The sequence below is a fragment of the Aspergillus bombycis genome, assembly GCF_001792695.1.
Source record: "Aspergillus bombycis strain NRRL26010 chromosome Unknown contig00043, whole genome shotgun sequence".
NCBI classification, from domain to species: Eukaryota; Fungi; Ascomycota; class Eurotiomycetes; order Eurotiales; family Aspergillaceae; genus Aspergillus; species Aspergillus bombycis.
The window spans coordinates 3,330-27,588 of NW_019170045.1; the positions used below are offsets into that span (position 1 = coordinate 3,330).

At 51.2% G+C, this 24,259-nt stretch overlaps 12 protein-coding genes across 12 annotated transcripts; 6 read left to right on the forward strand and 6 right to left on the reverse strand.

Moving 5' to 3' along the window:
* Nucleotides 1-1,180: 1,180 nt before the first annotated feature.
* On the forward strand, nt 1,181-3,065 carry ABOM_005544 (GMC family oxidoreductase; the record flags this gene model as incomplete). Its single annotated transcript, XM_022532673.1, has 2 exons — nt 1,181-1,414; nt 1,485-3,065. Coding segments are annotated over 2 exons (1,815 nt in total), but the record flags the coding sequence as incomplete, so codon positions are not given.
* Nucleotides 3,066-4,403: 1,338 nt separating this feature from the next.
* Nucleotides 4,404-5,027, reverse strand: ABOM_005545 (uncharacterized protein; the record flags this gene model as incomplete). Its single annotated transcript, XM_022532674.1, has 1 exon — nt 4,404-5,027. One exon carries the CDS (start codon nt 5,025-5,027, stop codon nt 4,404-4,406), a length of 624 nt encoding a protein of 207 aa, XP_022389125.1.
* Nucleotides 5,028-5,758: 731 nt separating this feature from the next.
* Nucleotides 5,759-7,302, reverse strand: ABOM_005546 (MFS transporter; the record flags this gene model as incomplete). Its single annotated transcript, XM_022532675.1, has 2 exons — nt 5,759-6,872; nt 6,938-7,302. 2 exons carry the CDS (start codon nt 7,300-7,302, stop codon nt 5,759-5,761), a joined length of 1,479 nt encoding a protein of 492 aa, XP_022389115.1.
* Nucleotides 7,303-7,800: 498 nt separating this feature from the next.
* On the reverse strand, nt 7,801-9,160 carry ABOM_005547 (M20 family metallopeptidase; the record flags this gene model as incomplete). The annotated part of the gene is made up of 3 exons (XM_022532676.1): nt 7,801-8,545; nt 8,614-8,996; nt 9,074-9,160. 3 exons carry the CDS (start codon nt 9,158-9,160, stop codon nt 7,801-7,803), a joined length of 1,215 nt encoding a protein of 404 aa, XP_022389114.1.
* A 531-nt stretch (nt 9,161-9,691) lies between these two features.
* On the forward strand, nt 9,692-10,437 carry ABOM_005548 (general amidase-B; the record flags this gene model as incomplete). The annotated part of the gene is made up of 2 exons (XM_022532677.1): nt 9,692-9,806; nt 9,866-10,437. The coding sequence occupies 2 exons, from the start codon at nt 9,692-9,694 to the stop codon at nt 10,435-10,437; spliced, it is 687 nt and encodes a 228-aa protein (XP_022389127.1).
* A 219-nt stretch (nt 10,438-10,656) lies between these two features.
* Nucleotides 10,657-12,241, reverse strand: ABOM_005549 (Zn(II)2Cys6 transcription factor; the record flags this gene model as incomplete). Its single annotated transcript, XM_022532678.1, has 3 exons — nt 10,657-11,496; nt 11,563-12,104; nt 12,157-12,241. The coding sequence occupies 3 exons, from the start codon at nt 12,239-12,241 to the stop codon at nt 10,657-10,659; spliced, it is 1,467 nt and encodes a 488-aa protein (XP_022389126.1).
* Nucleotides 12,242-12,844: 603 nt separating this feature from the next.
* ABOM_005550 (uncharacterized protein) lies at nt 12,845-13,622 on the forward strand (the record flags this gene model as incomplete). Its single annotated transcript, XM_022532679.1, has 3 exons — nt 12,845-12,964; nt 13,016-13,510; nt 13,557-13,622. The coding sequence occupies 3 exons, from the start codon at nt 12,845-12,847 to the stop codon at nt 13,620-13,622; spliced, it is 681 nt and encodes a 226-aa protein (XP_022389074.1).
* Nucleotides 13,623-14,490: 868 nt separating this feature from the next.
* ABOM_005551 (uncharacterized protein) lies at nt 14,491-15,290 on the reverse strand (the record flags this gene model as incomplete). The annotated part of the gene is made up of 4 exons (XM_022532680.1): nt 14,491-14,789; nt 14,839-14,925; nt 14,974-15,002; nt 15,067-15,290. 4 exons carry the CDS (start codon nt 15,288-15,290, stop codon nt 14,491-14,493), a joined length of 639 nt encoding a protein of 212 aa, XP_022389075.1.
* An 817-nt stretch (nt 15,291-16,107) lies between these two features.
* On the forward strand, nt 16,108-17,474 carry ABOM_005552 (sterigmatocystin biosynthesis P450 monooxygenase stcS; the record flags this gene model as incomplete). Its single annotated transcript, XM_022532681.1, has 3 exons — nt 16,108-16,245; nt 16,294-16,790; nt 16,847-17,474. The coding sequence occupies 3 exons, from the start codon at nt 16,108-16,110 to the stop codon at nt 17,472-17,474; spliced, it is 1,263 nt and encodes a 420-aa protein (XP_022389072.1).
* A 196-nt stretch (nt 17,475-17,670) lies between these two features.
* Nucleotides 17,671-18,003, forward strand: ABOM_005553 (sterigmatocystin biosynthesis P450 monooxygenase stcS; the record flags this gene model as incomplete). Its single annotated transcript, XM_022532682.1, has 2 exons — nt 17,671-17,865; nt 17,953-18,003. 2 exons carry the CDS (start codon nt 17,671-17,673, stop codon nt 18,001-18,003), a joined length of 246 nt encoding a protein of 81 aa, XP_022389073.1.
* Nucleotides 18,004-18,969: 966 nt separating this feature from the next.
* On the forward strand, nt 18,970-20,105 carry ABOM_005554 (MIP transporter; the record flags this gene model as incomplete). Its single annotated transcript, XM_022532683.1, has 4 exons — nt 18,970-19,210; nt 19,273-19,833; nt 19,911-19,981; nt 20,037-20,105. The coding sequence occupies 4 exons, from the start codon at nt 18,970-18,972 to the stop codon at nt 20,103-20,105; spliced, it is 942 nt and encodes a 313-aa protein (XP_022389070.1).
* Nucleotides 20,106-20,365: 260 nt separating this feature from the next.
* On the reverse strand, nt 20,366-23,156 carry ABOM_005555 (oligopeptide transporter; the record flags this gene model as incomplete). Its single annotated transcript, XM_022532684.1, has 10 exons — nt 20,366-20,428; nt 20,491-21,069; nt 21,120-21,302; nt 21,370-21,696; nt 21,755-21,852; nt 21,920-22,078; nt 22,128-22,342; nt 22,388-22,662; nt 22,722-23,014; nt 23,072-23,156. The coding sequence occupies 10 exons, from the start codon at nt 23,154-23,156 to the stop codon at nt 20,366-20,368; spliced, it is 2,277 nt and encodes a 758-aa protein (XP_022389071.1).
* Nucleotides 23,157-24,259: the final 1,103 nt, after the last annotated feature.

The following is a 24,259-nucleotide window of genomic DNA, read 5'->3' on the forward strand; positions in this document are numbered from 1 at the left end:
CGGGCCGCGAGTTCACGGGGACTCGGAGATGGGGATGCTGTGCTTATAAAAGATGTGATGTACTTCACTATCATTGGCAACTGTGGCTGTTTTAGTGTATAAGGATTCATCGCTTGGCGCAACTATCGGGCTGACCTTTCTCACCAGATTGTGGGGAGAGGTTCTACCAACAGTCCTCGGTGGAGAGGGGTCCTGGGTACTCAAGAGGGCCCCAAACTCTCCTGTGATGGTATATCTTAACATGTGTAAGATCGGAGAGCCTCCAGTGGGGAGTCATGACGTTAATAGGTAAATGGTACTAGATACATTCGGGGCTGAACGGGGGGTGACAATTGAAGAACGATGTTCCTTGATTATATTTGAAATCATCGGCGTTCTGTTTTGTGACCGAGTTCACTTCAGTATGTATCAACGGCTCTGATGAGTTTATTAATCCCATAGCTGGTGTGGATGGCCCACCATTTTATGCAGTCTCTGTGTTGAGAAATGGTAGAAACTTGAATCATAAGAAAACATACATCCAGGCTGCCAAGGAGCTTCAACTTGATACCGGGTAATCACGCAGGGTACTATCAAGCCAAAGCGTTCCTTCAAGTACGAGCACTACTATGGTCTCCTCGATTACGAGCCGAGATCCTATACAAGGAAATGCTGTCAGTGCTTTCTCCGCCAAGTGCCTGTTGGTTCCTCAGATGAGACGGCTCATGGATGAGTTTCTGCCCTAGGCTCTGCGGGGAACTGGTCTTGATTCCAAGCCTTGTTCGAGCGACCATGGGCCGGAGAAGGGGAAGACAGAAATTGACGATCCCAAGATTAATCTCGAGGAGCCGGTATAAACCGTCGTCCAGGACTGTGAATGTAAAATCATTCATATCCAGTTGGACAAGTGCTTCGACTCGAAGTGCCGACATCACACACACACACACACACACACACACCCACACCCAAAGAGATGGTACTACACTTCGGATGGGTGGCCCAGATTTCTTAAATTTCTGTATTTCCGTATTTCTGTGTCTTTGCTGTCTCGCTAGACGCGGTTGCCGCAGCCACCATCCGCCTATAAAGGCCGCGGTGGCAGCCCGCTTGGTCAGAGAGCATCCACACTTCCTGCTGAGACAAAAGCTCGAACGCAAATATTCTTTTTTTTCCGTGACACCGTCCCTTTCACCACCTCAGAAAGAATGGCATCTCAGCTGGACATGCCTTCCGAGGCAGACTATGTGATTGTCGGAGGGGGGGGGCATCCGGGCTAGTGCTCGCCGCTCGATTGTCCGAGGGAAATGCCACCCACTCTGTTATCGTTCTGGAGGCTGGCAAGAACCTCGTCCAGGATCCTCGTGTTCAGACCCCTGCCCTCTGGACCACTCTAATGGGGTCTGAAGCGGATTGGCAGTTTGAATCCACGCCGCAGGTATGTCTGCCTAAGCCTCCCGCATCAGAGCGGACGACAAGACAGAGAGATGCTAATCTTCTGCTATCAGGCTGGCCTAGGCGACCGAGTCATCAAGGAACCTCAGGGCAAGCTGCTCGGTGGCTCATCTGGCATCAATGGCCAGGCCTTTGTAGCACCCACGAAGGCGGGAATTGATGGCTGGGCCAAGCTCGGCGCCACCAGTTGGACCTGGGAAACTCTCTCCCCGTACGATAAAAAGGCCTACATGCTACAGCTTCCAGATGAAGCCACTCGTGACCATATCGGGATAAGCTGGGTTGACCCGAAGGTGAATGGAGACTCGGGTCCGATCAAGGTCTCTTTCCCCGCTGTGCGACAAGATCCGCTCTCTAAGGCCTGGGTTGACACCTTTCACGAGATGGGATATGGAGTCACAGCTGATCCTTTCTCGGGTGTGTCTATTGGCGGTTACTCCAACCTGGCGGCCGTCGATGCAGAGACAAAGACACGGAGTTATGCAGCTACCGGGTATGGTCTCCCAGCTATGCAGCGACCAAGCGTTCGTATTATCACAAATGCAGTCGCTCGTCGAATCATTCTTTCCCAGGAAGATTCGAGAGCAACGGCTACCGGGGTGGAAGCGAATGTCGAAGGGCAAACGATCGTCATTAAAGCCAAGAAGGAGGTCATTCTTACTGCCGGCGCTCTCAACACTCCGAAACTGCTTGAACTGTCTGGAATCGGAAACAGAGCTATTCTCGGCCAATTCAGTATCCCTGTAGTGATCGAAAACCCCAATGTCGGTGAGAATCTCCAGGACCATCTCATGAGTGGCATCAGTTTCGAGGTGAAGCCGGGGGTTATGACCGGTGATCCACTGCTGCGACAGGAACCAGGCGCGATTCAGACTGCGATGCAACTCTATGCAGAGCACAAAGAAGGACCCATGACCGTAGGAGGCGTGCAGTCCTGTGGCTATATGCCTATCATTGACTATCACGGGCAACAGGAAGCTAAGCGGGCCCATCTCGATAGTTTCCTCGGCCACCCAGATGATCGGGATCGGGTGATCCGAGACATTTACGCGGAGAGGGATGCACCAATCTGCTCGATGTTTATGTTCCTTGCTCAGGCGAACCTTCATCAAACCGGCAAGAGCTTCGTTGGCCAGGAGCTCATGCCTGGAAACTTTCTAAGCTTGGGCCTCTCCCAAAGTCTTCCCTTCTCTCGCGGAACAGTGCACATTGCCTCTTCGGACCCTGACGGGCCCCCGATAATCGATCCTCACTACTTCTCAAACCCATTAGACTTGGATCTCATGGCCCGTAATCTATTGGACATGGAACGACTCCACGTTCTAAAGCCTATTTCCGAATATCTGGTGGTCGACGGGCAACGGAATCACCCCGACGCTTTCCTCACAGATCTTGAATCCGCAAAGAAGTATCTCCGCCATACAGCCACTACTACCTACCATTCCAGTGGTACAGCGGCTATGCTTCCTCGGGAGAAAGGAGGGGTGGTAGATGAGAATTTGCGTGTCTATGGAACCACGAACCTGCGTGTCTGTGATGCCAGTATCTTTCCTCTGATTCCCGCAGCAAATATCATGTCTACGGTGTATGCGGTGGCAGAGAGAGCAGCGGATATTATCAGAACTGGTGCATGATTCATATCAATCTTCTCCTATCCTCTCAGAATGCTGCTTATTTTTCTGATTTGTTTGTGACATGCGATGACTTTTTGCATGTCTTTCTGTGGAACGTTAGATGGCAGTTAGAACCCCTAGAAAAAAACATACCGGTTGCCAAATACAGTTTCAATTAATATAATCCGCAAGATACCCGTCTTTGAGGCGTGTCCTGAATCTGCTGTAGCAGGAGAGCAATGGGGAGCGAAGAAAGTCTAAACAATACTGAACCATCTCAAGTGACGAGTCAAAACATCTTGGCATCTTACAGATTTGCGGTGTCAAGAGCATAAATCCTGGCTACTGGACACGTCGAGCATGCTCTTGCATGAAGCCTGTATGATGAGGCATTGAGAAAACCGCCGACACGAGATCAAGCGCCTTGCCAGCTTCGCTATGGGCCTGTATTTTATGCGTCTGTTAACTTGCCATACGTCCGGTAATTGAATTTCCCATGTGCGTCTTATATGGCTTTTTATAAGTTGCGTTTTCTTCATCTTGCTTATACAGCCTCCCATAGAGGTGTAGTTCAACTAGCTGGCTCAAGGCAGAGGCTGGATGAACGTGAGAGTATAAACTTCTAAAGACCACCGGCTTCAAGACCAAAGGAGTATTGCGGTATCTTCAATAGACAACGAGGTGATGCAAGTCCAAAATATGCTGTAGACGTACTAGAAATAGAATGCTAATCTTCTACTGGGTAAGGCAAGTCCGATACTCCCCAGCTACGGTTACAAGGGGTAGATGTTAGTACTGCTACGGTGCTGCACTATGCAGAGACCGGTCGTCATGCCCTCATCTCCTCCACATTATTGCATAAGACTGATGATATCTTCGCGAGAGTAGAGGGACTCTGAGGGTCATGCAGATTTTGGATGAGATACGGGTGCAGGGTGGCGCGAGATTTCCACAGGACGATTAGGAGGGTATTTTGTGTCTACTCCATGGGCCATCCCAAACCAATATATGGACGTGCAATAAATATGTAATGTATTCCATGGAGCGGTAAATAACCTCTATATTTTGTGCTATCTAGCAGTTATAGATGCTATGTTTTCCTCGCAGTGATATACTTTTTAAACGAATTAATGGGAATAATAGTAGGCTATATATTTTATGAACGGAAAGGTATTACATGATTTAACGGCAACGGTGATATCCTCGTGGTTACTAGCTTACGCGATGCTATTGCGGTGTTCTACTTGTGATCGATGGCATTCCCTATGTCTCGCCTAGGGCAGCAGACTGACACAACTTTGAAATTTCAATATCAATATGAGTACATGTATTGATCTAAGTGCCTCACGAGCCAGCTATTCACGCGCCCAGAACTTCGAAGTCTGCACTGCTGGGCTCACCCCCGTTACAAGCACTTAAATCCATCGGACAAGCACTCATAATCACCATACATTCTTGCTCCGCTTTTAATATAACATAATCCCCCGCCTTGCTATCCGGGTCCAAGCATTGCAACTTGGTGCCATCGATACCGACCTTCATGAATAGATTCAGGGGATCGGGCATCCAGCCACTCTCGAGAAACCCGGCGACGTGACTGAATGATGGCTCTGTGCATTGCCGTACAGCGTTGCGAAGATTGTTGGCGCAGTTATCGTGGTCTTTGTCGCCACCAAGTTGGAGGTAGCGTTCCGGAGAGCAAGCCGCATAGAGAACGTCGTGTGCGCCGGGAGAGGTGTCCTCAACCAGCGTCAGAATAGGATCCCGTTTGTTGTCGAGGAATGATTCGTTCACGGATGGAAGAAGCTTCTGCAGGGTGGACCGAGTATGGGTCATTGACATGTATCGTGGAAAGGTCGGCGTTGAGGGAATGGCAAAGGCCCAAGTGTCGATAACCTGACCTCCAGAGGAGTCAATGACCTTGATCGACTGGCCGACGCGCAGTCGCTGCATCGCAAACCGACGGGCAGGAATCGTGGGCATTTTGTATCTTGCTTCTCAAAGTCTTGTCAGGGGAAAGTAACCTGGGAAACTCTGGAGCATTCTCAGCACAGATTTGACTCATGGGAGATAACTTTATACGATATCATTACCCCAACTGTCTGATGTCTCCAAAATGCAAACCCCAACATTAGCCCCACAATGCCTTGATGGTTTGTGCTCGTCTCCAAAAGTCGGGGTGCTATCAATTTCTCCGGGAACTCTCCGGGAACTCCACGAAGTAATATGGGGCTGCTGGGCAGTCATCAGAGGACACTGAAGGCAGTTTCTCCCGGGAAACCAGGTTCATATCTCTGCCCTGTGCGAGGCTTTTCTAATTTTCTTTCCGATGCAGTCCGACCTGGGTTGACCGTGTGATATGGGTAGATTAGAGGAAGTGGTTGATATTTCTCTTGCAGTGCTGTTTGGAGTACTACTCCGGAGCAGACCAAACCTAGAAACATACCCCGCAGGCACTAGAATCTTAGAAAAAGTAACTAAGCCAATAGTGTGATACGATAAAGGTACACCAACAACTAGCCCCATAGCCTCCAAAATGCTGAATATATTGTTATGCGTAAAAGGTAATATCTTCTATGCTACCGGATTTACTATAGCTCACACTTCGGGCTACCCATCTGGGTATCCGCGAAGCCGGAGCTATAAGATAATCCCCAACTGCGGTAGAGTACACTCGCCCGCTGCCTGGATATCATAGATCCAAATTCCCCAGTTCACAAAACATAGCGAAAGGAAGGAATCTCCCAGTCCGTCTTATCCTCGTGGTCGGACACGATGCTCTCTGCGCCGCTCGGCTGCCAGCCACGTCGTGCGTTCGCCCACATCAGGTACACCCGCAGCACTGCGATGAAAAACGCCCCCAGACAGAACCCAGCCAGACTGGCCCGGATGCCTTTGGGGTAGTTCGGTGCATCCCGGACGTTGAAGAACTGTGGGCCGACGATGTTCCCTGCACAATACATGACCAGCACACATGCATTGACGGTGGCCTTCTTGGTCATTCCGCCCACGTTGCTCGTGACCAGCGACAAGGAGATGGGCATGCTCGCCGAAAAGGCGAGACTGAGACAGAAACCGGCCAAGCGGCCGGATTGGTTCTTCTCATCCAGCACATACATCAGCACCATGCCCATCATGCTGATGACGGCGAAACTGAAGATGACGATAGTCCGAACGTCTCGGAAGTAGGAGCATATGACGGCACCGACAATAATAAAGCCCAACTGAGCTGCGCCGGTCGGCATTTGGATGAGTAGGGCTTGGATCCCCTCGTAGCCGAATCCCTGGATCACAAGAGAGCCGAACGAGGTCAAACCACCGTTTGCGATATTGACGCTGAATGAGTAGAGCGATAGGCACCAAGTAACGGGGTCCTTGAAAGCCTCCACTACCTGGTAGGGTTTGTAGGTGCCACCCTGCGCTTCCGGCGAGGGTTCCCGCACACGATGTGCTGCAACTTGTCGCTGGGTCTTTCGCAACCACAGGGCATTGTTGGTGCTGTCGGGAAGAAGGACAAGCATCACCATGCCCCAGAAGGCAGTCGTCCCACCAAATATAAGGAACAGGTATTGCCATGGGGCAAGAGGACCGTTGAGGTGCCCAATCCCATATGCGGCTAGGCCGCCGAAGAGACTCGCCACGGCAGATCCCGCGAACCAGAGCCCGTAGCGGAGAGGCTGCTCTTTGCGCGTATACCATTTTCCTGTGATCAGCGAGAACCCGGGAGCGATGGACGCTTCGAACGCTCCGAGAAAGAAACGAGTGACCATGAGGCTAGAGAAGCTGCGGCATGCCGCATGACACATGAGGACAGCCGCCCATAGGATTCTAAAAGCACAACCGGGGGAATTAGCATGCATTCTCCGAGCTGAGATAGGTCGAGGGCCACTTACACGGTACAGCTAAGGTACTTCCCAATCGGCAATCGGACCGAAAGATACACCGTCGGATAGGACCAGAAGATGAAGCCAAAGTAGAAGATCGACGCGGTCCACGAAAACTGGCGGTTGACCAGCTGGACATCTTCCAGGATCCCCAGTAGGGATGCGTAGCTTAGGCTCTGCTTGTCCAGGAACTGGAGCATGTAGCAAACGCCTAGCAACGGAAGCAGCACACAGTCAATCTTCCAGCGGATGTTATCTGCTTCGGGGCTCGCGAGATCCGCTACGTTTCCCATCTGCACCACTGATAGCTGATCACCCCGGCCTTGGCCTTTCTCAACCTTGCCATCATCAGGAAAGTCTGCAGCGGAAGACATCGCGGGGAGCAAATGTATAGATGCGTACGAGGTCGGGATGCACGAAAGCGTGCAAAGAGGACAAAGACCAATCGGTCTATCCACAGCGCTAGCGAGCTTCGGCCACATTTATAGATAGTAGTCGGTCCTGACACAAAGATAATCCCCCATGGGAGTGTGCGGGGGATACGGCTTCAAGGGCGCTCTCTAATGCCGGGGGTGCGCAGCCCGGGAGACAGTCCGGGGAAGTAAGCACTGACCTCCACCGCGCTAAACGATATGACAGGCTGCACTCTGCTGGCCGGCTCCACTGGGCCGGCCCGGAAGTAGACCTGGAATCTGTGGGGTGGGATCACTTGTCTCCCCGCCGAGGACCTTGGCCGCATGTGCTCTCTTGGTTCGGTAGGTGCTACGGAGTATATTGATCTTGGGTGGGTCGAACTAGCAAAAGTGAAAGCGAGCGTCTGGTTTTCATTGGTCTCCGGCAGTAATGTGGAATCTATACGCTTGCTCTCCTATCTAATTGACAGCCTGCTCGTGCGCCTCCTTAACTCTCACAAAGAACGAATCGTCCGTCAGGAAAGCCCAACCGGTCATGGCCATCGCTGCTGCAGCTTTCAGAATGATTTGGTAGGCAGCGACCTCGCCCGAGGCTACGCAGAACTCGTGCGTATGATTTTGGGCGCCGTTGGGAACCGGGATGCCAATGATCGCATGCAGTGCTGGGAGGGCATAGCTGACATTCCCTTGATCGGTCGACCCGGTCATCACCTCCTCCGCCTCGAACAACAGCCTCTCTCCTTGCTCTTCCATAGACCGGCAGTATTCCGCACACAGAGGGGGGTTAACACGCAGGTCGGCGTATGCAGGGGTGTCCTCGAAGACCGCATGGCACCCGGTTGCGAGCGCTCCAGCCTGCAAGCAGTGACGTACACGGTCACTCAGGGCCGCCAGACTACTCAGTGTGGGGCTTCGAACAGAGAATTTTGCCACTGTCTTCTCCGGTATCGCATTGGTGATTTTTGGAGCCTCCAGAATCGTCCCATGGATTCGTTCCTGTGGCTGTATCTGCTGGCGCAGAGTGGAGACGTTCATGTACGCTGTCACAAAGGCATCCAGGGCATTCACTCCCTCCCAAGGATTCGCGCCTGCATGGGCACTCACGCCGGTATATGTGCACACCAGATCGGCGCAAGCGATAGACTTTTGGCCAGCAGCGCCAATGACACCGCGGTCCCGAAAGCTGGATTCGGCCATGGGATGCCTGAATAGTTCTTCGATCAGAACACGATACCTGGTAGGCCAGGGAGGCCAGGGAGGCCAGTCACTTACACCATCAATGAGAGGTCGGACTTCTCGTACGCACCGCGCTTCAACAGATCGATCTTGCCGCCGCCATCCTCCTCGGCCGGGGTCCCCAGCAGTTGAACTCGACCCGGCACGGCAAATTCGGCCATGGCATGTCTCAGGGCGAGGAAGGCTGCCACACTCGCAGTAGCTATGAGGTTATGCCCGCACGCGTGCCCGATCCCAGGCAAGGCATCGAGCTCGGCGTTGAAGTTGACGCAGCGTCCCCCCGAGCCACCCGTCGCCTCAAAGCAGGTCGCCAACCCGAACGCACTGCGAGTCACCGACACGCCCAAGTTTTCCAGGAATGTACTGATAGTGTCATGCGCGTACTTTTCCTCGTAGGCAAGCTCGGGGTTGTTGTGTATCTAGCCAAGAAGGTTGGATGTCAGGTTTGGGGGACCGCAAGGGTGGGAATTGGGCCGTCAAGGGAGAATGCGCTTACAGTGAGATTGACTCGTCGTAATGAGTCGTCTATGCCAGCGAGATACTCACTGATCACTCGCTTGACTTGATCACGGTGGTGTTCCATAATGCGAGCAATCTGCCGACGATGCAAGTCAGATGTAGGTTCGGAGGGCAAACCAGCTGAGCCCGTTTGAAAATGGCTGTTATATATATCTCCTCAACGAGGCACTGTCAGAGACGTGGTGGACCCCCACAAGACCGGTGAATCGCGTGTGTGCGGCGAGATGGATACACTGAATGCGGATATCCATCCTACAGTCTACAGACGACGGGGGTCCTGTCCATCCCGACACACCTCGTGTACTGGGAGTAATCCGTAGTGGAAGGCTAATTCATACCAGTCACAGTGGGACGGCGCAAAACGATCTGATTGGTCGATTGGCCGAGCCGGTCATACAACTCGGTTGACCTGGGTAGGACCTCGGTCATGATCTGCCTCCCAGTTCTGGCACTATAAAATCCCTGGACGCAATGGCCCGACATGCTTGATATGCGAGTCAACAAAGGCCCGTGCTGCCACTCGTTCCAAAGTCCGTTTCTAAAGTTCAAACCCCCAAGTCCAAGGCTCCAACCTGAACCGGCACCCTGTTCAAATATGACGATCACAACGTGGGAGCAAAAGGAAGCCAGCTCAGACTGCAGCAGCGATTCCACCAGAGTGGACTTGACCAGCCAATATTCTTCTCAACTCGTCGGTCAACTTCTTCGACGTGCCCAGGACTCCTAACCGAGAAAGAAGTCCACATTACCGAGGACTACGATGCCACAGGGCTACTGGAAAAGTTGGCTAGCGGAGGCTTCCGCTCCGTCGAGGTCACGATAGCATTCTGCAAGCGGGCTGCAATTGCGCAGCAGATCACCTGCTGCTTGGCGGAGATGTTCTTCGACAAAGCCCCAGCCAGAGCAAAGCAGCTCAAGGAAACTTTTGCTCGAACCAGGGCAGGGCCACTGTATGGACTGCCCATTCGCATCAAGGAGTCGTTCAATGTCCCCGGTGCTCCAACTACGCTTGGGTTCGTCGGATTCCTCGACCGGGCCCCCGCGTCCACGAGTTCTGCCTGGGTCGAAATCCTGAACAACTCCGGGGCTGTGCTCTATGTCAAGACAAATGTTCCCCAGGTGCTAATGACTCCCGACCCCCATAACAATGTCTTCGGTCGTGTTCTCAGCCCGCACGGGCGGAGCCTAACCGCTGGGGGGAGCAGCGGCGGAGAGGAAGCGTTGGTGGCGATGAGAGGCTCCACCCTCGGCGTTGGGACAGATATCGCCGGCTCCATTCGCATGCCCGCCCTCTGCTGTGGCGCATTCGGTTTCAAACCCACGGCTTGCCATATTTCATAGGTAGACGAAAGGCTGGTCCAGGATACAGCGACTGTAAGCACCGCGATCAAAGTAACGATTAATCTGTGAGTGGTACCTCCTAAGGCGTCTCTTTCCATGAGTTAAGCCTTGGACTGGTGTCCCATAGTTAGATGAATAGGATTTTGCTTGTGAAGCTTGACAAGTTGTAATGTCCACATACAAACAAGCCAGTTATCTCGGAGTAGAATCCTGGAGCTATCAGTCTCCCATTAGCAAGGTCCGCAGTTGCCTTGCCATAAGTTGTCCATGATCAGAGTCATTATTCCGAGCACCTGATCTCCAGACTTTCTGCAAGCGGTACTGTGCCAGCGAAATAGGCCCGCCCTGCCGTGTGTCTGATACCTGGGAAAGCTTGGCTCGGACGATCTGCTTCGCTTCCGGTAGAACGGCCACTGAGCCCACCACTAATAGCGGCCACAAATAGTAGAAGGAAAACCACTCGTCAACAACTAATGCTGTAATGATCTCGAGGCCTCGTAAAAGATACGATTCCATCAACTGGATCCAGTCGACCATGGAGCGCCTGGGATCTGCGTGTACAAGTAGAATTCGGATCGCCACAGTATAGAGTCTTCCGACGTGGTTCTCTGCGTTGGACGTTTGTTGGTTGTCGATCGACTTCTCCCAATGCACCACCATCTCTTGCGATCGAGACCACGTCTCAACCTCGGCAGTAGTGGTCAGGGGGAACGATTGAGCCAGCTTTGTAATATCAAGCACCAGGAGAAAAAACTTATAGGACGCATCCAGAACGGGCTGGGTGGACGTCAGGGCCCCTGGTGGGACATCGTCCGGATGATCCGGGTCGCAAAAATAGCCCTCCAGATTTAAATCGCCCTTGATCAGAGGCAGGCAGTTGACGGAAGGATCAAACAGGGTCAGGAGAGCGGCGTGGTACAGAAATGATTCTACGCAAATGCGCTCGAAGACAATGGCCTCTTGCGAGGCGTTTCGGGGTTTGGGCCTGCGCAGGGACAACATCTGGCCCGAGGCCAACACATGAGACCTGGCATTCGGCATCGCATCGCAGCGAGAGTTCTTTGATGCAGTGTTTAGCCGGGGCACTCAGAGCAGCAAGGGTTTCAAAGGCCGGGGGGCGCCTACTTCAAAAAGACACAACAAGGTGGTGGTGGCCAGAAGCCAATCCTCAGTACCGGTATGTCGGCCTTCCATTAGACCCGTCTTCAGGCTTGTGATGGCAAACAGGTAACTTTGTAGAGCCAGCGACTGGAGATTGGATGACTGCGATGACATCTTCATTCCAGCAAGGGCAATTAGGGCTCCCATGAGAGGTGGGTGAACCAGTGCCAGGCGGACGATGTGGAAGTCTTGGGAATACCTGGACAAGGAAGTCTGCCGGACAAGTTTGGGGGACATGGAGTGCACGAAGTACCGGTAGATGCGCAGATGCTCGCTCTTGTGAAATGGCACAGGCATGCTGACCGGCGGCGGGAGAGACCGTCCCGGACGCCCCGTAAGGGCTTCGTCGCCTGCACTGCTGGTGGTGGTGGTGGTTCCTGAAGCCAAGGAATACCTTCGTCGGTCAACAGTCTGGGTCTCGGGGGGCCATCGACATTCAAAATCATTTCGAGTACAGCCTCCGCATCGGGGACGTTTCTCATCACACTTCTTTCGGCGCCGCCGACCTACCTGTAGTTAACACGGGCTGCCACTATAAGTTTGGGTGCTTGGCCTTACATTCGCCACATCCACTTTTCGTTCTCAACCGTGCACCCGATCTCAGGAGACAGCCCTGGACAAGTTGCCGGTCCAAATGCAGCATCGTAATACACAAGACCGTCTGGGTAATCCGTCCAATTGGTCGGCAGCAATCAACCAGGAAGGGAGCCAGAACAAGGCCGGCCACAAACTCCAGTGAGAGCAAAGGAGAACCAACTGATCTCGATCCGATAGCGCAACCGCCAAGCCACGAAGGACTTTTCGAGCTCTCACTCACTTGCCTGCCCGTGCGGCGTCAGCGCGCCAGTCCAGCAATCAACACAACTCGTTTTCTCATGCAAGGAAGCTTGAACAGTGACTTGTGTTTAACTCGTATTGTGCCCAATGACCCGCATTTCCGATCGTGTGTTCTGTGGTGACTGTCCTTGTTCGATGAGGGCACAATATTGGAGGGATTGGCTTCGATCGCAGTTGAATGAGCAGTCCGAAAGCGCCCAGGAGCGAAGTCACATGTGCGGCGATGTGCCGCCCTTGAATTGCCAAGTTGGCTCCTGTGCCTCAGGCAACAACAGAACATCGCATCTTCGAAAGGGATGAGCATTCTTCATATAATCATTCGACGACCTACGTTGCAAAGCCAACACCCACACAACTCACGTTCAACCCTCGTCGTCCGCGGTTTACTTGCGAACCCCACATAGCCCTTATGTCTAATGAGATTGAAGTGAACGTATCTGAGATTGACTTCCTCGAAAAGCTGAAGGAGAGTAAATACTCCGTGGTTTTCAAAGTCAGTTTCCAGGAGAGATTATGTGTCTTGAAAGTGGTAAGTATAGATGTTCGTATTTATCTGCTGGCTTCGTATTTATAATGAAAGTATCATGACAGAGGCCCGTCTGAGCTCGATCCCCCTGACCGCGAGGTCAATCTCTTTCGTTCTGAGTCTACTGCATACTCTCGATTGAAATTGAAGGGCTTGTGCAAGAGGGGTATTATCCCAGATTTTTACGGGATAATCAGAAATATTCCACCGGCTATTGATCCAAACCTTGATATGTTTCTTGACGACACACTGCCCCCCAATGCTATTCTTATTGAGTATATTCCAAATCTGCAGTCAATAGATCTATCCAACTTTTCAGTAGAACGGCTGGCTAAACTCCGCGAGATTCTTGATGATATTCACAGGGCACAAGTTCTTCACGGTGATCCAAAGCCCCGCAATATGATGGTATCTTTGGGGGAGTACGAGAGGATACTCTGGATAGACTTTGATTCTGCCCAAACATTGGCAGAGGGTGATCTTTCACCAAGACAACAAAAATGGATCGCAGAAGAGGTTGAGTTGGTGGACTATTTTGTTGATGCCTTAGTAAGTTCTAGCGTTCTAGCTACGGCTTTTGCTGACTGTCAAATAGGCTGAGGATTTCAAAGAAGGGAGGCTGAACCGTACAGTTTCGTACTATTATGACTGGTACATATAGGCGAAGAAGCCTAGCTGGATCACAGTACTTTGTTTGTACACAATATTAAAACTCGGTGCTCTAGATATCTTCAATTCGTACTCAAAGGAGTAACACTGAGTCGTTGGTTCTTATGCTATATTAGTATTCTTCTGGCGAAATCCAGCGTACCGACTACCATGCCTAGTCACAACGGGCCTAACTTACTGTGTCACCTCATCGAAAGAGTATTGCCTGTCATCCTAGTGCAGGAAAATAAATGCTCCTCTTCGTTCCGTCTTTGGTCCACTTGGTTTCACATCCAGTTTTGCTGAAACAATGAGAGAGTAGTATCCGGATTGTAACATTACCCTGGGTTGGGAAGATTATTGTTTCCTTCCGACCTGATTTCGGCTGAGCGTCGTCTCATCTCCGGGTTGCTGAAGCAATCGATGAGGGTCAGCGATGACTCCGGTTTCCGAAGACCCTATATATAGCACAAAGGACCTGAGGTCAGCCAGCCAAAGTGGTGTCGTCCAAATGGAGAATGTGAGAACAGTCCCTACTATCTCACCCGCACTGAGAACCCGAGGCTAGGGAGCCGAAGTGATGTCGTTGTCGCTGAGAGCCGGGGATGCATGCTTGAGGAGCAAACGTGGACTCAACCAGGGTGAAAGATTTTCAGCGGGGGCTCAGTATTTGGACGTCACTCATCGAAAGTTGAGCGACTGAAAACCAGGGTAGTGGCCTGAGCAAGCGGGCCTGTCGAAGCTGCCGTACGACTCCACGGTCCGAAGCCTATATCCGAAGCTCTAGTGGTCGCGGGTGGGGGGGGCGGCTTTTGTCCTATCCATAGTTACGGCAGTTAATGGTAGGCACGCAGCATAGCCAAGGAATTGAGGAGTAGCTTCTAAAGAGTGGTCTTTTCAGGGTTGACCGAGTTGTAAGGGGGTATGCGTGATCGGCTTTGCGCCACAAAGAAGGAACGAAATGATACTGCCGCCACTAGGAATACTCCCTCCTCGGCGCTGAGGAACTGCCAGTATGTTTCCCAAATGGTATCCACTATATCACGGGAGGCAAGTCCAGAGACCCGGACAATCGACAAGACGATCATGATGACTGTTAGGCATAGCGACGCCGTCAGGATGATTCTTTGAGACCGTGGGACCCGGATTTTCCAAATAATGTGGATGGGAATTGCGAGAACTGACATGCGTTATCTATGAAATGCGCGCCCGCATTCTGTCAGACTCACTCAAAAAGTCTCCAACGGTATCGAACATCATAAGGACGATAGATTCTGTCACGACCACTCCCTTCTTAGACCCAACCGAACATGTGTCTGTCTCGCATTAGCGTCAAACTAATCTTATGTCGACGGCTTTCTTACATTGCCTCGAGTCGTAGTAATAAGGGCAGCTGAGAAAAAAAGATCAAAGAGCCGTAAAGAAGAACGGCGGCTATATAAATAGTAATTACCCACCAGTAAATTTGCCAGGGCTTGATCCGATCGATGAGTGGCTTGAAGAAAAAGAGGAAGCTGAACTTGACGGCGCCGAATGTGCACCAGGAGATGGTCAGGCAAATCGCACTCCACTCGTGGTACATATAGCCCACGTCGACGATATCAGCCGGGATAGCCACGCCTTTGACCTCAAGCTGCATTGCCACGAGAAGATACATCGGGTCGATCACCTGGCGGTACATGATGACGATACTGGCAAGTAGGAAACCAGAGCCACCACAAGCAACCAATCATCCACAAAGAGTCGTTGTCTCTGCACCCGGAAACGGATAAACAGTCGCATAACTACGCCCAGGACTGCCGGGGCGAGGAGAACTGAGATGGAGAATCTGGACCGGGGGTTAGACGGAGATAGAAGCACCGGAGTCAAAAATACTCACGATGATAGAATCGTGAGGGATTCGTCCTGCATTGTTTTGGGGCTGCATTGTGACGCTTTGATTGTTCAGAGGTGAGAGCCACAACTATGTCAAAGGAGATGTCTGGCATGCGCTTTAAAGAGCAGCACACCAAGGCAGCTCCAAGACCAGTTTCGGAGGGGGGGGAATCCCCGACATGGATAAATGGTTGGGGAACCCTGGCAGTATTTCGTCCCTGAATCAATCGCCTCATTTTCGCGTAGATCATTTGGTGTTGACGAGATCCCTGTAGCCGCGGGTGCAATCGGAGGTGTTGGGCACAACGCTGATACCGATATCTTACCATACGACCATCCCCTGTACCTGCTTCGACATAAGCCCTAAGAACAGCCACTAAACGGCCTATATTAGTCTACCCCCTGGCGGGCCCCAGACGCCGGTGCTTAGTGCCTTTGTTCCCTTCCGAGCTACTAGACAAGCCTTGGTTTTCTCCATTCAGCCGGCTTTGTCTAATTCCCCTCCCCTAGTCTGCTCCTTCCTTCTTCATCTTCTTCTTCTTCTTCTCTTTCCTCCTCTTCTTCTCTTCCCTCCTTGCCTCCGTCGTCTTCTTCTCATCTTCTGTCTTTCTTTCTGACTCCTAATGCAAGGTCCCAAGTTTCGACAAGACGGCCTCGGCGGCCGCATCACCATCGCATTGGTGGCGGTCTGCCTCACCTCGTTCTTCTACAAGATGGTCAAGGTGCGACTGCGCTTTTATCGCCTCAAGCGACAAGGGATGGTACGTGAAGACCGCTACTATCCATGGATTTCGAATAACCATTGATAGCCAATGCCTCCCTGGGATCCTATCTTGGGAAATCTGCGACTCATGCCGGGTCTCGCCAGAGAGTGTCCCAGCGATGCCTTACAATCCCAGTCATTTGCCCTCCTCTCGATGGAGCACCCAGGTCTGCAAAACGGATTCTATATCGATCTCTGGCCATTTATGTGCCCAATGTTCGTCACAACCACCCCCCCTCTCGCCGTGCAGGCCTGCCAGACCTATAATTTGCCCAAGCCGACCGACCTCCTGGCCCCATTTATCAACCCCATGACGGGCGGGGATAATTTCTTCACGACCAATGGGGCAGAGTGGAAGCATGATCGTGATCTGTTCAACCACGCTTTTAGCATGACGGCGACGTTGGGCCACGTGGACTATATCCTGGAAGAAGCAGAGATCTATGTTGGGATGCTCCGCGACCTCGCCAAGAGTGGCGACACCTTCTCGATGGACCAGCTTGCTTGTAATTATATGATGGATGTCATTGGTAACATCACATTGTAATACGCTCTTTTCTGGCGTGATGCTTGAACACAGTCACTGACAGACCCGACAGGAACACGCGCTTCAACTACCAGACTGGACACAACCCCATCGCCGCTGCAATGCGCGATACCATTAATTTGGAATGCGGCCGAGAAGGGGAGAACAACCCCTTTCGACGCTGGAACGTCTACCGGTTGTATCGTCAATGGCGTAACAGCCGTACCATGGACCACTACATCGGCCTGGAGCTGGAAAAGCGCTACCAGGAATGGTTGCAGCAAGACCAAGCCACAGCCCGGGGTAAGTCTATCATGGACATCGTAATTGCTGAGTATATGAAGACCCGACCCAAGAGCCAAACCTACAACTCGACCCTGGACCCGGAATTTAAGTCCTGGGCCACTATCCAAATTCGCCTTTTTCTTTTCGTCGGCCACGACTCAACGGCTGTAACTATTATCTACTGCCTCTACCTTCTCTCAAAACATCCCGATACTCTGGCCAAGATCCGTCTGGAACATGAGCAGATCTTCGGTTCCAAAACTAGCGTTGCCACGCAGATTAAACAGCATCCCGAGATGATTAACCAAATACCTTATACCCACGCCGTCATAAAGGAGACGCTGCGTCTCTTTCCCCCAGCCAACGGCCTCCGATTCGCGACCGGGTGTTTCTCTCACAGACACCCACAGTCCTGATGGAAGGACTTTCCCGGTGGATGGCTGCGCGGTCTGGATTGTACATACCGCTATCCAACGGAACACAGGTTACTGGCCCTATCCGCACAAATTTATTCCCAATCGCTGGCTTGTCGAGCCCGGGCATGAGCTCTATCCACCAACGGGCGGGTGGCGGCCCTTTGAGCGCGGGGCGCGAGACTGCGTAGGGCAGAACATGGCATTCCTGGGTATCAAGATCACGCTGGCCATGGTGGTCCGGGCGTTCGACTTTGAAAGTCAGTATGAGGCGTGGGATCGCGAGAATCCAGGGTCTGGGGCAGTGCGGACCATGTTCGGAGAGAGGGCTTATCTGGTGGCCAAAGGAGCGGCGCATCCCGCCCAAGGCTACCCATGTAAGGTTCGACTGGCGGTATGATCATTTTGTTTAACGCTGCGTGTAAAGTATATATACTTAGGAAATGTGTCTGTAACAACCTCTTACACTGCTCAGATCTAGCACCCTTCCCAGGACAAGAACAAGAAGAGAATCCCTTACTACCAGCCTTAGAAACGGTAAGCCAGAGCCTCAGAACAGGTGCTAGGTAACCTTTACTAGACATCTTGGAGATATCAGCCACGACTTACGTTCTGCACATCATTTTGTTGCCATTATAAAGGCATCTACATTGCAAGTCAGAGGTGAGTGTACAAGATACATTGACACTATAGGAATTGACATCTGAAGGCGTGTCTATAGCCCAATTCTTCATAATTCTTCGTCTCCATAGCCACACCTGCACGCCCCAGCCCCAACACCATTGGACCAACCGTATGTTATGGACGAGTCACTCCGCGCTCGACGGTAGCTGTGCCTCAGATTGAATCCTCGAGAGACTGGTGAAGATTGTATCATCATCATAATCATGACAGATAGAAGTTCGATGAATGGCACACCATGGGCCTATGATAGAAATAAGTGGTCAAGACCCCTCTACATACGGTGTTCACAGGACAGTCAGTGGAAACTCTATACCAGTGAGTCGGTGACGTTAAATATGAAAGCATATGTAACTCCCTTGGTCCAACAGCGGGATCGTATGAGGGCTTTAAGTGATTATTAGTTAATCCCGATATAAGCTTTATCTAATCCTTATGTGAGCTTCAACAAACTAGTCAAACTTAAACTCGAGGCTAAAGCAGTATCAGGTGCCGCTAATTTTTGAAACGTATAAGAGCTAGGATAAGGGGCCTTCAGACTAATTTACAATACAAATCGTGCTCTCTCCAGCTTTTAGGAGATTGAGCTCTGAGAGATAGGAACACTCGTGGTTCTTTGTGAAGGTCGAGGCGGTGAATGAGCGGCACCGATAGTGGTGAGGTCATTCAAGATTTAGGGCCCGAGAGTCGCTGACCACAGCCACGCGGAGAAGCTAAATCTATCTATAATCACATCGTGCTGTGTTGGCTTATATTCGGAGGTCAGGAATATAATAGGAGTATTTGACCCTTCCAACAAGACGTGTATCCTGCCATCATGGATACCACTACCTTCCCACACAGTGGCAACATGCCTCGTCCTAGGCCCGTTATACAGCCCTTCGCCGGAAGAATCGGTGGTAACCAAGGGCTTGTAGTCGACCGCACCGATCCTGGCAATGCGGACCTTTTGAAGAAGGTGCCCGATGCGGCGCCGCTGATGACGTTTCATGAAGGATTCGACCTGCGTGGATTCTGGGACATTGACCTCTGGAAGTTTGGCTTCATCGAATGCATGGGTGAGCGCTGTCAAGACGGGCATTAAACCTCCAATTACAGGAAAACTTACTTAACCGACCAGGAACTATGATGATGGTATTTGTGACCGCTTGGATGGCCGTACGACCAGCTTCCGCGTCGACGAATGTCAGTACAACTTCACCATCCGGCGTATATTCCACCTCGACATTCCTGGGTCCACTATTCGGCGGTATTGGCAATTGGCTGTTCCTGACTCTGTTCATCTTCTCTTTTTCAAACGTCAGTGGCAGTCATCTCAACCCGACCATTACGCTGGCTACCTTCTTTGCCCGGTTAATATCACTTCCTCGAATGGTTATTTACCTTCTCGGCCAGACTCTTGGCGGTGCTTTGGCCGGGTTTATGTTTCGAAGCGCGTATGGGTCCAGGGACTTCACCGTAGGAGGTTGTACAGTGGACACGAGTCTGGTACCTGTAGACGAGGCATTCTTGCTCGAATTTATCTTTTGCTTAGTGCTGGTTTTCCTCTCTTTTGGCGTTGGTCTGGACCCAAGACAGGGTTCTATCTATGGCGCTGCGCTGTCCCCCTTCCTAGTAGGGATGGCTCTGGGTGTTGTGAGTTGGGGCTCCTCCTACACCCGGAATGGCTTTGGTGGGGCTTGTGAGTATACCATAGGCACATCAACTATTGGTCAACTTGAAAAGAACGGATATGCTGACGCATTGCCTGGATGGCAGCGCTAAATCCAGCCCGGTGCTTTGGTGTGTATGTAGCCACCAGCTTTCCGGGATATCATTGGATTCACTGGGTATGTACGGGAGATGAACATATACGTGCATGTCTAACCTGTTTGTCTTCACAAGGTCGGGCCTCTCGCCGCTTCCATAGGGCACGGTATTGTCTACTTCGTCGCGCCTCCTTGGGGGCACTAAAGGTCGCTTACGACGCAGCCGTGGTGGAAGGTTGAGATATCTATCGATATAATATAAGAGGACGCGTGTATATGTACACCCTGCGATTATGCTTGATTCAACTCAGTAAATTGTATGTACAATAAGCAACTTCAATAATCGCCTCGGCTATCAACAGCCAGCATCCTCTTCGTTTAACAATTCTATTAAAACCTCTGATACGTATGCCTCTATCAGAGGAGCTCCAGCGCAGCCGGAATCACCGATACCCTTCAGCACTATCATGCAAACCTCCCGCTATCTGGGATGGGGAGATATGAGCAGCCTTTCCAGTCACATGTGTCCTATTTTCTTGTCAACTCTCCTAGTCCACCAAAATCCAATATCAGAGTTAAAGTACACTCACCTTATAAACCTGGGTTCCCCACCAACTGAAATGCGACGAAGCCCCAGAGAAAAAGATAGCAAAGAAGATAACAACCCCAGCGACGGAAACAGAGGAATCCAGGGCAGCACTCAGGACGAAATTATACTTATACCACCAGGCATACAGACGCTTTCTCAAAATCCACCCAAAGGCCAGTCCCACAAGAGCCCAACTGCCGTATGTCGTTCCCGTGGCAGGCGGAAGATAGTTCAGTCCGCCAAGGAATAGGGGAACGTGGATTTTCTGTAAGATGAGGTTCTTCGGGTACCGCCGTCTAGCGACGAACACCACCACGGGAAGCACGGCACCGATGATAAAGAAGTACAGCAGTGAGTGATATCCGATCTTGTTGTTGAAGAAGCGACGCGGTCCGATCGCACCCCAGATCAGACTCGTGTTGAAATGGGTTCGGGAGAATGGACAGCTGAATCCATTCACTGCGTCGGTTGTGCAGACGCCTTCGATGTTGCCCAGGCCCCAGTTGAGGACGCATACACTGCTTAACGTGCCGGCTATAATGCCTCCGCATTGTGCGATGAAGAGTTTTCGTGGCGGGATCTAGTGAAAAGGTTAGTTTGGGGTGGCTGGTTTTCACACGGGGCACGAACGTTGAAGTAGATTCCTAATTTCATATCCTGGCAGAAGTAAAGACCCTTGATGGTTGTCACGTATCCGAGATTGAAGAACCAGATGTTAGCTAGCACACGGCCCTCGAAGACAAATCCGGCTACAATTCGGCAGAAGATGTCGATATTGATTTTCTGGTTCGCTGTTGCATAGACCAAAGCGAGCTATTTTGGAGAGCAATGTTAGTGATTCATCTGGTCCAGTTCTAGCCCATAGGTGGTGGTCACCTACCGGAGAAAAGAAAAACAGAGCAACAGCACACGCCAACAATGCACCGTACCAACGCAGCTCCACATCCCAGTATTCTACAGAAAAGATCGCGAGAAACAACGCCAAGACTGTGGTGCAAAGATACCACCACATTGGCACTTCCGCGTTCGGCGAATGGTCCGAGGCAAAAAGCTCTTTTATGTTGCCCTTGGAGAATTTGTGCCGTACCCGGCGCACGGCATCCCCGATCTCCTGTCGCTTTTCAAGGAACATCCAGACCACAAGGGAGGTTAGGGTTGCAAATGATAAACCGAACATATTTAACGCATAGGTCACGGGCATAAAGACCTATGGTAGTTAGCGAGACCGTTCGATGGTGCAAGATCCTGTTCTACATAGACCATACCGGTGAGTATGCTTCATATTTAGCCACGTCTAACTGATAACTTGAGGCCTTGTTCACGATCTTGGAAGCCTGGTATGTACTCCCTGTGTTGTCAAACACTGTTATTGTGACCGTTAGTGCCATACTTTGAGGTAACTATTGTACGCTTTATTGGGTGGTTCATACCAGAAGAACTCTGGAAGGGAAGATATGCGGAGTACCATGTATTAGTATAGTAGCAAGCAACGGCGACGATCCAGATCCAGAACACTAGTGCTCCGAAGACATTGATAATAGCCCAGGATGGGACGAGTAGTGGAGATCCCACATAGGATATTTGACTCCCTATACCATTATCAGCGCTATGTCACGAAAGCTGAATTGGTGCACGCACAATCGAACGTGAGTGGCAAGAGACCCATGCCGCTCTTCATCCCAAAAAGCTGGTTGACAACTGTGTTCTTTGGTGCGATCCAGCATGGGAAAGCGAAGTAGCTCAGCGCGGGAAAGATGAAATCTGGAAACCAGTACCAGCAGAACGAGATGCAAAATACCAAGCTGAAAAAGGCATAACGGGATATCTTCCAAGTCGTGTAGCCGAAGCTTTCACTGCATTCGGTTAGATGCTTCACAGGTAGCATAAGACGCACTCACATTGCCTGAGCATCCTTCTCTTTCGATCCATGGAGCGTAGATGTGAGGGCTGAAGTACCCAGGAGTCCTGGCCACACAAGTTCATGGGGTAAAACGACGAGCGACCGAAATATCCCCGCCAGCGACAATCCGACGAAGAAGCCTGCCATTGTCATGAGGATCTGGAATCCCCACCCAGCCTTATAGCCGAAGAACATTTGTTGTTCAGTCAAGACATCTGCGCCGAGACGAACGTAGATGCTTAAATTCGACATGACGTACACCAGGATGTGTTCCTATTCGTATAGCCCGGGTCAATACCAACACCTTCTCCGTATGATTCGTAAGTGTTTACCTTCTTATTAAACGGGCCCGGGTTCAGGTTGAACGACCACGCACCAAGCGGAACGTTCCAACTTGGAACCACTTTCTCCCAAAGCTTACCAAGCGGATAAGCCAGCAAAAGCACGACTGCCGATGAGATGGTGATGGATGGGTTTCTCAAAGTATACAATGTGTTCAAACCGCTGACAACAATGCAAAATCCAATTCCCAGCACCCACATTCGCATCGTCAGGACAGGCTCTGTTGGATCGTCGTCGTCCGGGTCAATGCCCGCTGCGCGTAAAATCTCGCCAACGGAAGAGTCTGCGATGTTTGTCATTAGCAAAAGCGAACGGATGTGGATGAGCCGTAACGCCTTACTGTCATCTTTCTCCGTAGCGTTTGACTTATCCCCCAGCTCCTCTGGCTGTGCGTTGGCAATCGCTTCCTTGCATTCGACAGCCATGGCTTAAGTTTGGATTTGAACCAGAAAAGGGGACATCGGTCGGGTCAGATATGATTGATATATTTATCAGATAAGATCTAATCTTAACATGTGGCAGAGCTGGTGAGGGGATGAAAAAACCAACGATCGGAACTTCTCGGTGGAAAGGATCTGTCCATTGCACAATCTGTCGGTCAAATTCCGGTGGCTCCAGCCTTGTGGGACAACAGGCAGCTCTGGCCTCTGTCCCCCGAAATTAGATAGGTCGGGTGGGGGCATCATATCATCGCATGTCTTGCCTGCCACAGGGAATCAGATAAGGGCGAGATCCCTGCCAGATTATACCTCTCCTACACCTGCATCAAGTATACGGCTCAGCTGCTTACACAACGTTCACCCCTTCCAGTATCTCCCACCTTTTACGCTCTTCTCTACAGATATTATCATTTGAGTCTGTGAGAAGCTGTTTCCATGACCGGGTCAGCCCTATGCCGAACAAGACTCGGCTAAGCTTTGTAGGGCTGAGGGTTGGTCCACGGGTTACCGCATTGGGATGGTTCCGTGGAGAACCGGCAATCAGAGCCATGCCGGTGGGCCCAAGGAAATTCTTCTGCCTAGGATGGAGGCATTTATTCCCTCACGCACGGATATTAACTCGAATCTCGGGCCGTGCAAGGTGGGAGATATCCTAATGTTGCAATCAAAGGCCATCTCATGACGTTCAGTATGGGGAAATAGTTTCGAAACGTTAGTCCTAGATAGGTGTTGAACAGCGAGAAGCTCAGATGAGAAGCAAGATAAATTGGTACAGAAGAGGGGGGCCATGAGTTGGAGGAACGGGACAAGACCAGGGATTCGTTTTCGAACGGTGGCGACCAATGATTATCCTTGTTAGGGTCATTGATACGACCTTCGTTAACACTACTGCTGCCCTACCCCAGAACTGGAAATAGACCCCGCTTCGGTTGATTGATTAATACGGTTTATCAGATTGTTAGCCCGTTCCCTATAGGGCTACCAAGGCCTTCCAAGTGTAGCTCTGGGTAAAATCCATACACTACGGCTTCTTCGCCTTTATTCCTATCTGCAGCGTAAGACTGCACACAGACTTGGTAAATGGCTAT